Source organism: Hylobates moloch, unplaced genomic scaffold, assembly GCF_009828535.3.
Source record: "Hylobates moloch isolate HMO894 unplaced genomic scaffold, HMol_V3 SCAFFOLD_17, whole genome shotgun sequence".
NCBI lineage: Eukaryota > Metazoa > Chordata > Mammalia > Primates > Hylobatidae > Hylobates > Hylobates moloch.
In genome coordinates, this window is record NW_026652292.1 from 81,597,553 (window position 1) to 81,610,417 (window position 12,865).

Genomic DNA, 12,865 nt, shown 5'->3' on the forward strand with positions numbered 1-12,865 from the left:
AGAAATACTAAATTATTTGTAAAACCTAACTTTATGATTTTCTATATTTTCAGAATTTTATTTGTAATGACAATCTAATGATTTTATAATAAACAATAAAGCTGTGTGGAAATTAGGATCTTTTCATGGGTGAAATGGGCAGGAATGACTCCCTCTTCTCCTCTCACCTATCCCCACCCTCAGGTAAATCGCACCTGGGAACCTCGCAGCTACTGAAGCCATCTGTGCACTCACCTACTGCAGTCTCTCCAGGGGAGACAGCAGAGGTTAGGTGTAACTGGGCAGTCATTTAGGGAAGCCCAAACGAAAGAAACAATACTGATGCACATGGATTGAGGCTACTTCAAAACATCAAAGCTGTTCTCCTAAGGCTGTTTCTGCCCCTCAGGAGACAAAACTCCTTAAGACATGGACTCCAGTGGCACCAGGGTTCTGCCACACTGCAGCCCGTGAAGTAGTTTTTCTCCGACTTCTCCTCTGCCAGCCTTGCTCTTCCGTGACTGGTTTCCATTCTTCACACAGAATCCAGCTTCTACCCAATTCCATCCTGCCCCTACTTGCTCCACCTGGAACGTTGGGATGCGGCACTATACCCTGTCATGTGTTCCTTGTCCCGCTCCTCCTGGAAGTAAGAATTTCTCTCTTCCAAGTTATAGAATTCAGATTATTTTGAGCCAAGGGAGAGCAAAGTGGGTGGGGGAGGGGTTTTGTGGATATCTTTGGTGGTGTAATTGGAAAGCAATCTGCAGGCACAGGGCTTCCCTGCAAGCAAAGCTGTGCTAAGATCAAAAGAGTCACAGGGACTATCCACAGGGTTGAATTAAATCAATGGCTCAGCAAACAGGTTTCCATCTAAATATTGAGCTTGCAAATACAAGACAGCAGCATGGAAATACGCTTACTGTAATGTTACCAATGTGTATGTGAAACATTATTATTGATAAAGAAAATGAAATAACATTGGTTTGGGTAAGTTTTATTAGCCTAATTAATATATATTTAAAGTGAAGCCCACATTGGGCTACTGACACCCACAACAAAGAGAAGCAGGCCTGAGGGATGCACCCCCTGATAGAAACACCCTCCAGCTATACCTCAGTCTGCCAGCGGATCTGAGCAGAGCTGTCCAGAACCTTCAGATCCTACCACCAATTCTCAGGCATGACAGAGGATGGAGGTGGCCAGACTACTCTGTGAACATGCCCATGCAAGATCCAGACCAAAGCACCCCCAGGACAGGTGGCCCAGTTCTTTCATAGATACATTTTAAGACAAAAAATGGTGGGTGGGGAGTCAAGGGAAGGAACCTGCCAATTACAGACTTTCAAAGGCTATGGGGAAAAAAGAAGGGGGCAATGGAGAGTTACTGTTTAATGGGTAGAGTTACTGTTTCGGGTAAGGAAAAAATTTTAAAGTACATAGTAGTAATGGTTATAAACACTATGAATATAATTAATGTTATTGAAATATACACTAGTTAAAATGGTAAGCTTTATGTTATATACTTTACCATAATTTTTTAAAAAGTAATATATCAAGCCATTGAATTGTACATTTTAAGTGGGTGAATCGTACCACATGTATTTCATATGATGCAGAAGCTTTAAGGGGTGTTTGTATGTAATCAGTAGCAAAATTTTTATGAATTGTTAAATGTGTATCTGTACACTAGCAATGCAAATCTGAATTATCTTGAATTAGTCTCAGGCTGACAAGGCAGTCAGCTGCAGAGCACAAAGGCATGGTGTGTCCTGGCATCGTCAGTGCTGCTCAGGGAACGTGCTGGTTGGCCTCACTCTGTCCCTGTCTGTGTTTATCCTTCTCCCTCAACTACCTGTGGGTCTCAAAAGTGAGAAGTGAGACTGCAGCTTGAGCCCCAGCATCCACACTGGAGACGTGGCTCATGGTTGGAGTCTGACCTTTATACCCAATGAGCAAACAGAAAATCCAGAACTACGGCACAGAAAAAGATGGGAGTTTTCACGGTGAAACCCCGTCTCTACTAAAAATACAAAAAAAAATTAGCTGGGTGTGGTGGCGGGCGCCTGTAGTCCCAGCTACTCGGGAGGCTGAGGCAGGAGAACCCGGGAGGTGGAGCTTGCAGTGAGCCGAGATCTCGCCACTGCACTCCAGCCTGGGCGACAGAGCAAGACTGTCTCCAAAAAAAAAAAAAAGAAAAAAAAAAAAGAAAAAAAAATGGGAGTTTTATGATGCGCTTCAGGTTTCAGTCACCCACCCACAGTCTGACAGGCTGACGAAACTCATTGGCTTACCAGTAAAATTTTTTTTCTAAGGTAGATACCCTGGAATCTTGTTTTTAGAGCCCCTCTCTCAAGATGCATGTCTTCTCATGAAAAGTGCTTCTGATGAATCTGAACATCATAACCAGCGACAAAGCCTACTCCACATTCCAGATTCACCACTGTGAATTCTCTTCCGATGCCTTTTCTTCTGCAAGGGTCACAGTAAGGACTTTCCAATCTTGATACACAGTGGCCACAGAAGGGAAGGAATGGCTAAGGAGCAGGCCAGAGCACAGGGAACACTGGAAGGGTCTGCAGCCCACCTGCCAGCTGGCCATACCACCTGTAATACCTTGTTCTGATTTTTTTTGTGTTTTTTTGAGATGGAGTCTCGCTCTGTCCCCCAGGCTGCAGTGCAGTAGCGTGATCTCAGCTCACTGCAACCTCCGCTCCCAGGTTCACGCCACTATCTTGCCTCAGCCTCCCGGGTAGCTGGGACTTCAGGCGCCCGCCACCATGCCCGGCTTTTTTTTTTTTTTTTTTTTTTTGTATTTTTAGTAGAGACGGGGTTTCACCGTCTTAGCCAGGATGGTCTCGATCTCCTTACCTCATGATCCGCCCATCTCCGCCTCCCAAAGTGCTGGGATTACAGGCATGAGCCACCGCGCCTGGCCCTTTTTGTTTTTGTTTTTTAAGAGATGGGGGTCTCGCTGTTACCCAGTCTGGTCTCCAGCTCCTAGGCTTAAGCAATCCTCCTGCCTCAGCCTCCCAAGTAGCCAGGGCTAGAGGCATGAGCCAGCACGTGTAGCTTCTGATCTTTTTTTGTCCTCAATTCTCTTTTACCTAATTGCTTTCTCTAGAGGTAAGGTTATGAAGTGGAGATGGTCAGGACCCCTCAAATAAAATTTGGGAATACAGGAAACAAAGACTGGGTCAATACACGTATTTTGTTTTTTTTTGTTTGTTTTTGTATTTTGTTTAGAGATGGAGTCTCGCTCTGTGGTCCAGGCTGGAGTGCAGTGGCACGATCTCAGCTCACTGCAAACTCCACCTCCCGGGTTCACACCATTCTTCTGCCTCAGCCTCCCAAGTAGCTGGGACTACAGGCACGAGCCACTACGCCCGGCTAATTTTTTTTGTATTTTTAGTAGAGAGGAGGTTTCACCGTGTTAGCCAGGATGGTCTCGATCTCCTGACCTTGTGATCCACCCGCCTCGGCCTCCCAAAGTGCTGGGATTACAGGCGTGAGCCACCACGCCCGGCCTAATACATGGATTTTAAGAGAAAAAAAGCAGATTGGGCACGGTGGCTCATGCCTGTAATCCTAGCACTTTGGGAGGCTGAGCCAGGTGGATCACTTGACGTCAGGAGTTCAAGACCATCCTGGCCAACATGGTGAAACCCCGTCTCTACTAAAAATACAAAAATTAGCCAGGCGTGGCGGTGCAAGCTTGTAACCTAATCCCAGCTACTCAGGAGGCTGAGGCAGGAGAATCGCTTGAACCTGGGAGGTGGAGGTTGCAGTGAGCTGAGATTGTGCCACTGCACTCCAGCCTGGGTGACAGAGCAAGACATGTCTCAAAAATAAAATAAATAAAATAAAATAAAATAAAATAGCAATAACTGGTGTAGTCAATAGAACAACAATTTATTCCCTTGCTTTGTGAAGCTAACAATTTTTTTCCCCCGAGACAGCATCTCGCTCTATCGCCCAGGCTGGAGTGCAGTGGTGCACTCTTGGCTCACTGCAACCTCTGCCTCTGGGGTTCAAGCAATTCTCCTGCCTCAGCCTCCCGAGTAGCCAGGATCACAGATATGTGCCACCACGCTCGGCTAATTTTTATATTTTTAGTAGAGATGGGGTTTTACCATGTTGGCCAGGCTGGTCTCAAACTCCTGACCCTCAGGTGATCCGCCCGCTTAAGGCCTCCCAAAGTGTTGGAATTACAGGCATGAGCCACCACACCCCTAAGTATAGGTTGATGTGGTCAAATGTAGATGGCTGCTGTCACAGTGGATCTGTATTATGGGAATGTGCTCACATGTGGTAAATAGAACAAAACACCAAAGAACAAAATCAGCAAACTGCAGACCTGTGGTAGCTCATGCATGACTCAGTGCAGGGAACAGCGTTCTGCTGAGTAACATCACATCAGGAGGAACACGCCTTCTAACTGAACATGGTACCACAGGGCAAACACATGCCCAGCCTAAATCTTCTCACTCTGACCCTGAGCAAATACCCAACGAGTGACTGCTACACTCTGCACCCCTTTCTCAGTGGAAGCATAGAACCCAGCCAGCCTCCCAAGCGTGAAGAAGCCACATGGATGCGCTACACCAGGAGACAGAGCAACAGAGCCTCGGGTAGCCAGGGAATGTGTAGGAGACACCAAGCTGTATCCGGACGGCCTTGGGCACCCTCAGACCTGGGCTCCTTCCCTCCTCCATCTCCCCTACATGTCCAAGAGCCATAGCATGAACCACACCACAGGTGCCTGGCCAAGGATGGGCCTTGTCAAGGAAAAGTGCTATATTTACTGTAGCTTTTCTGTATGAGGAATTTGTGGCGTTAAATCTTAGTAGCATTTATATTGACTCATCATTTAAAAGTTTAATTGTATTACTTCTCAGGTTTTGAGCTTTTGGCCCAAACTATCTTTTTCTCTAAGCCCTGTTATTTTTCCTGCAAGAACTTTCATACTCGCTGGTACTCAGGTACACGCACACCAGTCAGGAGAAAAGACCGTGCTGTCACACCACAAAGACATATATGGGTTAAGGCAAAATACCTGATCTGTGACACCAGCGCAGGCAAGTTGCTCTGAAGAAGTGGTTCTGAAAAGACCAGATTTTCAAACAGGTGTTTATTATGCAGTTCCCATGTCACTTGGAACTTTTTCAAGTGTTCATTTTCCTGGTTAAGAAAAAGTAAAAGATAAACAGAAGATGTAGTGAATTGCTAAAGACTTGAAAATTCCCAGAGGGATTCCCTCCCCCCCTCCCCGTTTCCCCCACCACGCACTCATCCCTCTTCACAGGCCCAGAGAGTTCAGCTTATGAGAAGTGCTGCTCCCTGTATGTCCCAAGGCACACAGTGGATCAGAACTCTGACTACACAGACATGGGCTTCAGCAAGCCTCCCCTCTAAAACGGCAAGTTTAGAAGGGCCGCAAAGACAGGGTGACAGGTGTGCACAGAGACAAAGCAGTAACTGCACATGTTTGAGAGTCATTTCTCACAATTATACTTTTAAAATGTAATGAAAGCCCTTACAATTCAAACAGTTTAGATACATCAAGTCCCTCAATGCCAAAGGATAACAATTTTCTTACCTATGGAGAAACCTTCCATTCTAATTAATACACACAATTTCTCCACTTGCAAGACCCTATTAGAGGTAAGGTTTTTTGTCTTCCTAATAATCGTAGGCAAACTCGTCAATTACTTTAGAATATACCACGAAAACGGAGAAGTGTCCCAGTCATCATAGAGAGTGATGTCAGCAGAGATGTACAGCAAACCCCCAACACAAGATCACTGAGGTTGATGCCATTATTACCTTTCCTAAATGTAATGTTCACATTTAATAAGTCTTGCTACAACCATGCGTGTGTGAATCCATGCTGCCCTCTGTCAACTACATGGACACTACTTGTGTTCAGATCACGTTACATCTTTGGGTGAATGTTCCTGACTTCAACAACCGCCAGCACTGGAAGCTGCACTTCATCATGCTTGGCTACTCCACGTCTCCTGAGTCGGGTCACTCACGGACTGGGTTTAGAGGTCTGCTCTTGTTTACAATATAGCCAAGCTGAGTTGATGGAGACCTTAGCAAATGAACGACACAAAGACTTCATTGTTATGTCACCTGATAACCCTAGTTGGTATGGGGGCTGAGAGAACAAATTATAATGATTATAATGATTGAAAGTAAACACCTAAAAACACATTTGGAGAGAGCACACCACTGATACTGCTAGACCACTGTGTGCCAGCCTTGCTGGATACAGCTCTGTTTTCATACCTGGAAACACAAGGATTGAGATTCAGCAATGAATCTATGCCATCTGCAGAAAATCTCAAACCTTCCATTTTGTTAACATTTCCAATACTTTTCCTCATCGTGTTTTCACCAGTGCCTCCCAGATTGAAACATCATCACTCCTGTTTCACACCAAGCATATCTCAGAGCAAGCACACTCAGTACAGGAACAATGCATGTGGCAGGAGACCAGGGCCAGGTAACTGATACCCAGCCCCAGGCTGGAACCCACAAACGTGCTCATAATAATGAAGCAGGTGAAGTGCCAAGCCCATGCTGCCCAGGCCCTGTGCCAGGTACGAGGACACAAAGACTACCTCCTGCTACAGTAGTCCGTTGCTCTCCAGGGGTTCCCGGGGAACAGAAGAGCAGGCAGTGACCTGACTTACGATTCAGCTACGAGACAAAGAGTACATGAGAGTGAATGCAGCACCTGGATCAGACCAGGCTGGCAACTAGCTGAGAGAGGGGCCTCCTGGAAGAGCTGAGGCTTTGCCTGGCCTCCCTTGGAAACCTCTGGGATAGCCGTTTCCACCTGCCTGTCTATGAGTGGAATCACAAGTCTGGCTTTCTGGGCCAGTTGCTAATGGTCACTTGGGTGAAGGCTACTTTATGAAGATATTTGGCATTTTTAATAAAATCTAAAATTACACCTCTAGGTGAGGCATGCAAGACAAACGGATATCAGATTCACTTCACAACCTGAAATCAACTTGGAGTTTACTTACTTAAGTAACACATGTTAACACCTGAGTGCCTAGCATGCCAGGCACTGTCCTTAGTGCTGAATTCAATGCCTCCAGTAAGTTCCCTGTAAACCTGGTACTGCCCTGCCCATGCCCCATCGACAGGTGTGGAACCAGCATAGAGGGGCTCGAATAACTGGACCGGGGCATGCAGGGGTGGGCTCTGCAGGATATGTCCTCACAGCTCCTGTGAGAGGTGAGGCCTATGGAAGAACTGCTGAGCTAGAGGCAGAAAGGCTTGTCAGTGACCTAAGGGCAGGCTCTGCAAACTGTTCTCACTTCCCCACAAAAAAGGTTTGGGGATTTGAAAGAAGGAAGAGAAGATGTTTAGAATGTAGTTCCTACAACAGACAGAAATAACGGGATATTTGAGATCTTTCTGTCTTTGTGGATGAAAATTTAGACTTCACTATTATAGCCTGGTGAGGTGTTTCCTAGATGACTAGAAGCATAACTTAAGCCTAGCGACAATTTTTTTTTTTTTTTTTAGATTTCCTTTAAAAAAAAAAAAATTGAGTGACTGGTTGATTGACTGAGACAGGGTCTCACTCTGTCGCCCAGGCTGGAGTGCAGTGGCGCAATCTTGGCTCACTGCAACCTCCGCCTCCCAGGCTCAAGCAATCCTCAGCCTCCTGAGTAGCTGGGACTACAGGTGTATACTATCACGCTCAGCTAATTTTTGTATCTTTTGTAGAGACGGGATCTCACCATGTTGCCCAGGCTGGTCTTGAACTCCTGGGCTCAAGTAATCCGCCCACCTTGGCCTCCCAAAGTGCTGGGATTACAGGCGTGGGCCACTGCGCCCAGTCCCCCAATTTTACTTTAATATTTAAAGTAAATACAAAAAATGTGACTCGTTATCCTGTTTGACCCCCTAGGCAGTGTGGAATAAACCTCACATGAGGGTATTCTCCAGTAAAGTTGCATTTCTGAGAATACCTTTCTATGTCCAAGAGTATCCAGTGAGTTCAGCAAAAACAGTAGAATGGGGGTGCTGTTCAGAAGAGCTAACTAGCTGGCAGAGTTTGCACAGCAAATTAACATGTTGCTTCAAAGAAAACAAGTGACACAATCTGTAGCTAATCATAAAATCTGAGCTTTCAAGCAAAAAAGAAAACTTTAGAAAATTTGCATTTGCTGCTGTTGACTTGAAAGATCCTACACATTTAAAGAGCTTTCTGATGAGATCAGTGCTGATATGAACAAATATCATTTTTTATATTAATAAAAATGTCAACATCCAGAAGATACTCAGTGAATCAATATTTGCAAAATGACCTATGAATGACACTAGCAAACCACGTATAAGTAGAGAGTCCATTCATGGGGTGAGCTGGAACCTGTGGATTTTAATGGAACAGAGTAGGGTAAGTTGAGTGATACAGTTTCAGACTACATCGCAACTAACCATTAAGAAACTCTCACGCGTTGGTGTACTCTCAGAGAAGATCTATCAGGATTTGAAGAGGCTATTAAAATATTCTTTCTGGCAGGGCGCGGTGGCTCACGGCTGTAATCCCAGCACTTTGGGAGGCTAAGGCAGGCGAATCACGAGGTCAGGAGATGAGACCATCCTGGCTAACACAGTGAAGCCCCAACTCTACTAAAAATACAAAAAATTAGCCTGGCATTGTGGCACCCACCTGTAGTCCCAGCTACTCGGGAGGCTGAGGCAGGAGAATCGCTTGAACCCAGGAAGCGGAGGTTGCAGTGAGCTGAGATCATGAGGGACAGAGTGAGACAGAGCGAGATTTTTTTTGAGACAGAGTGAGACTCTGTCTCAAAAATAAAAAATAAAAAATCATTCCCTTTTCCAACTAAGACTCCGTCTCAAAAAAAAAAAAAAAATTCGTCCTTTTTCCAACTACGTATCTGTAAAAAGTTGAATTTTCTTCAATAATTTCAACCAGACAACCTATGACAACAGACTGAATGCAGAAGATGAGACTCCCACTGCTTTTACAGAGAGATCTGGAGAGGTGTGGGTGACCCGCTCTTCTTAAGAAATATGTTGGCTGGGCGCAGTGGCTCACGCCCGTAATCCCAGAACTTTGGGAGGCCGAGGCGGGCAGATCACCTGAGGTCAGGAGTTCGAGACCAGCCTGGCCAACATGGTGAAACCCCATCTCTACTAAAAAAAAATACAAAAAAATTAACCAGGTGTGGTGGCAGGCACCTGTAATCCCAGCTATTTGGGAGGTTGGGGCAGGAGAATCGCTTGAACTTGGGAGGCAGAGGTTTCAGTGAGCCAAGATCACACCATTGCACTCCAGCCTGGGCAACAATGTTTTATTTTGGAAAATAGTTACTTTTACATGTGTAATTTATGCTACATTATCTAATGTAAAAGTGTATTATTTGTTACACTGTCTAATATATGTTAAAACACGCAATTTATGTAATCTAATGAGAGCTTACATTTTTAAAATGACAATAAGCATTTAAAAAATTTTCTCAGTTTGAATTTCAATACAGCAAGTACTGATATAAGTCTGCATAAAAAAGCACACTTCAGGGTCCTAAATTTTTAAGTATAAAGGGGCCTGAGTCCAAAACTGTTGGGAATTATTGCCCTGAGACACTGAGTTTATCTTAAGCTGGTGCTGCATAGATCACAGGATGGCACTGTAACAATGTGGCTATGAATTTGTGAAGATTTTTGGATCCTGATTGGAATAACCCAACCATAAAAAGAGATCGGCTGGCATTAGTCGGTAAGAAATTACTATTACCGTCAGTCTTCATGGATGTGACAATGGAACTGTGGCTACATAAGATAATGGATGACTATTTTTAGAGACACTTATTGGAATATTCTAAGACAAAAAGCACATTGTCTGGGACCCATATTAAAATACTGCATCAAAAAGAGGGAAGAGAAAGTGGAAGAAAAAGAAGGCATAATGAAGTCAGAGTGGCAAAATGCTGATTAACTGTGGATCTGGGTAAGGAGTACATAGATTCACTGTAGTCTCTACCCAGAATCCAGAATTGCACATTACAACATCTCACAGACCATTTTCAACAAAGTCCTGTGTTTTGTGTTTGAGATCACTTTTTCTTTGATGTTCTGTAGCTGTCACTATACTATATCAAGAGAAGGATTTTTCAACATCTTACTTGGGAAATCTGATATGCTTCCTTGCTGAACACTAGTATTTTTCAGTAATTCTGAGAATTTCTCAGCTATCATCTCCAAAAAATATGTTGTTTCTAGTTTTGCTATTTTTTCAAATCTGATCATTCTTTAGAGTATTAACCCTTAACTCCCAATTTCAAACTTTTACAAAGCTTCTTTAAGCACAGTTAACAAAGTTACTCTATATTCTTTTCTGAAAATTTAAATATCTTTGTTACGTGATTCTGTCTATTGCTTCTGCTGGCTTTTAACTGTACTGTCATGAACCTTGTGTCTTATGACTATTTTTTACTGTGAGCTGCTCATTTGGGGGGATTTTATCTATTCGAATTCTCTGAGGTCAGATTGAAGGTGTCCAGAGGTGATCTGCACGCTGCCTAACGTTACCAGCAACCCTGGACCACTGTAAAGTAACTTCCAGGCTTTTGCTGTTCATACCACACCAACATTTATTCAGACTCCAGCTCATGTGGCAGCTGGCTGACAGCTACCAAGTCTCTGGGAAGCTGTACTCCCTGCATCCCCACCCCAAGGCCACGAGAGCTGCAGATCCCTGCTGTCCCTTTCGGTGCTCGGAGTTTCCACTTCAACCTTACTGGTGTCGTCACTTACAGCCCCAGCATTATGTGCAGACCCCATCCTGGGCTAGGTTGTGTCTCGTCTCCCAGGATCAGAAGAAATCCTCGCAGCAAATGCTGACTTTCAAGCCCATATATTTCTCAGGATTCCAGCTTTCAATTGGTTTTTCACCACTACGACTTATTCCCTTTCATGCCATCTCAGCCATACACTTTAAAAGATTTCGTCTTTTTTTTGACATGGAGTTTTGCTCTTGTTGCCCAGGCTGGAGTGCAGCGGCACAATCTCAGCTCACTGCAACCTCCACCTCCCAGGTCCAAGCAATTCTCCTGCCTCAGCCTCCCGAGTAGCTGGGATTATAGGCGTGTGCCACCATGCCAGGTTAATTTTTTGCATTTTTAGTAGAGACGGGGTTTCATCATGTTGGCCAGGCTGGTCTCTAACTCCTTGACCTCAGGTGATCCCACCACCTCGGCCTCCTAAAGTGCTGGGATTATAGCCGTAAGCCACCACGCCCGGCTTATTTTTTTATTATCTAGTAAATTCAGTTGTTTCCCTTGGAGGAAGGAATAGTTAAGGGTATCTAGTCTGCTGGACCCCTAGAAATCAATGTGTATATTTCTATGTGTAAAGGAAGTGAAAAAAGACACTAAGCAAACAGCTTCCGAGTGTATGCATTTTTTTCAAGCCACAAGAAATTATTTCTGGCCGGGCGCGGTGGCTCACGCTTGTAATCCCAGCACTTTGGGAGGCCGAGGAGGGCGGATCACGAGGTCAGGAGATCGAGACCACGGTGAAACCCCGTCTCTACTAAAAATACAAAAAAAAAAAAAATTAGCCGGGCGTGGTGGCGGGTGCCTGTAGTCCCAGCTACTCGGAGAGGCTGAGGCAGGAGAATGGTGGGAACCCAGGAGGCGGAGCTTGCAGTGAGCCGAGATTGCGCCACTGCACTCCAGCCTGGGCGACAGCAAGACTCCGTGTCAAAAAAAAAAAAAAAAGAAATTATTTCTTTTTTATTTTGTTTTGTGTGTGAGACAGAGTCTTGCTCTGTCGCCCAGACTGGAGTGCAGTGGCGCAATCTTGGTTCAATGCAACCTCTGCCTCCTGGGTTCAAGTGATTCTCCTGCCCCAGCCTCCCTAGTAGCTGGGACTACAGGCGCCCACCACCATGCCCGGCTAATTTCTGTATTTTTAGTAGAGACGGGGTTTCATCATATTGGCCAGGCTGGTCTCGAACTCCTGACCTCAGGTGATCTGCCTGCCTTGGCCTCCCAAAGTGCTGGGATTACAGGCGTGAGCCACCGCACCCGGCCTCAAGCCACAAGAAATTATTTCTACGTAAACTGCTAGGAATTTGCTCTAATAAATATGGTTCAAATTAATTTTTCTCAGCTTCATAAAACAGTGTCCTACAGTAACTATCTGAGGAAGCGCAGACCTCGCCAGCACTTTCTGGAGAGTAGCAACAGCTGCTGTCTTCACTACCAGAGTCTCTCTGGGCACCAGGTTTAGGTGGGCTGGAGAGCATCCTTCTTAACCTGAGCCAATGTTCTTGCAGAAGACAGAGGAGGGACTCTGGATTTGAACCTCTGAAGGGCAGGCAGACTCTCAGGTGGAGACGGGGAGGCAGTGCTGCAAGAGATGCCAGAGGAAGGACGAGGTACCAGAAGGAAGTCTGGTGGCACTACCCAGTGGACTCAGACCTTGAAACAGGATAACTGCCCCCCCACCCCGCCCTCACCCCTCACCCTACCCATTCACCTCACTACCTCTTCTCAGAATAGATATCTCCCCATGGCTTGGTGCAGTGAAGCTTGAGGAAGTCTGTGAACCCCCTGAAATGACTTACAATTACATGTATGTAATTTTTTCTTTTCTGAGATAGGATCTCACTCTATTGCCCAGACTGGAGTGCACTGGCTCACCACAGCCTCAACCCTGAGCTCAAATGATCCTCTTGCCTCACAGCCTCGAGTAGCATGCGTCATCACGCCTGGTTAATTTAATTTTAAATTTTTTTGGTATAGATGGGGTCTCCCCATGTTGCTCAGGCTGGTCTCAAGCTCCTGGGCTCAAGTGATCCTCCCACTTTGGCTTCCCAAAGTGTTAG

General features: G+C 45.3%; 1 protein-coding gene across 3 annotated transcripts in view; it reads right to left on the reverse strand.

Moving 5' to 3' along the window:
* The window catches only part of FAM193A (family with sequence similarity 193 member A), a 127,760-nt gene that overhangs the window by 81,780 nt on the left and 33,115 nt on the right, over positions 1–12,865 (reverse strand). For all 3 annotated transcript variants that reach the window (XM_032136157.2, XM_058430042.1, XM_058430041.1), the window contains exon 5: positions 5,036–5,160. In XM_032136157.2, coding sequence (XP_031992048.1) covers positions 5,036–5,160 — 125 coding nt within the window. The remainder of the gene's footprint in view (positions 1–5,035; positions 5,161–12,865) is intronic.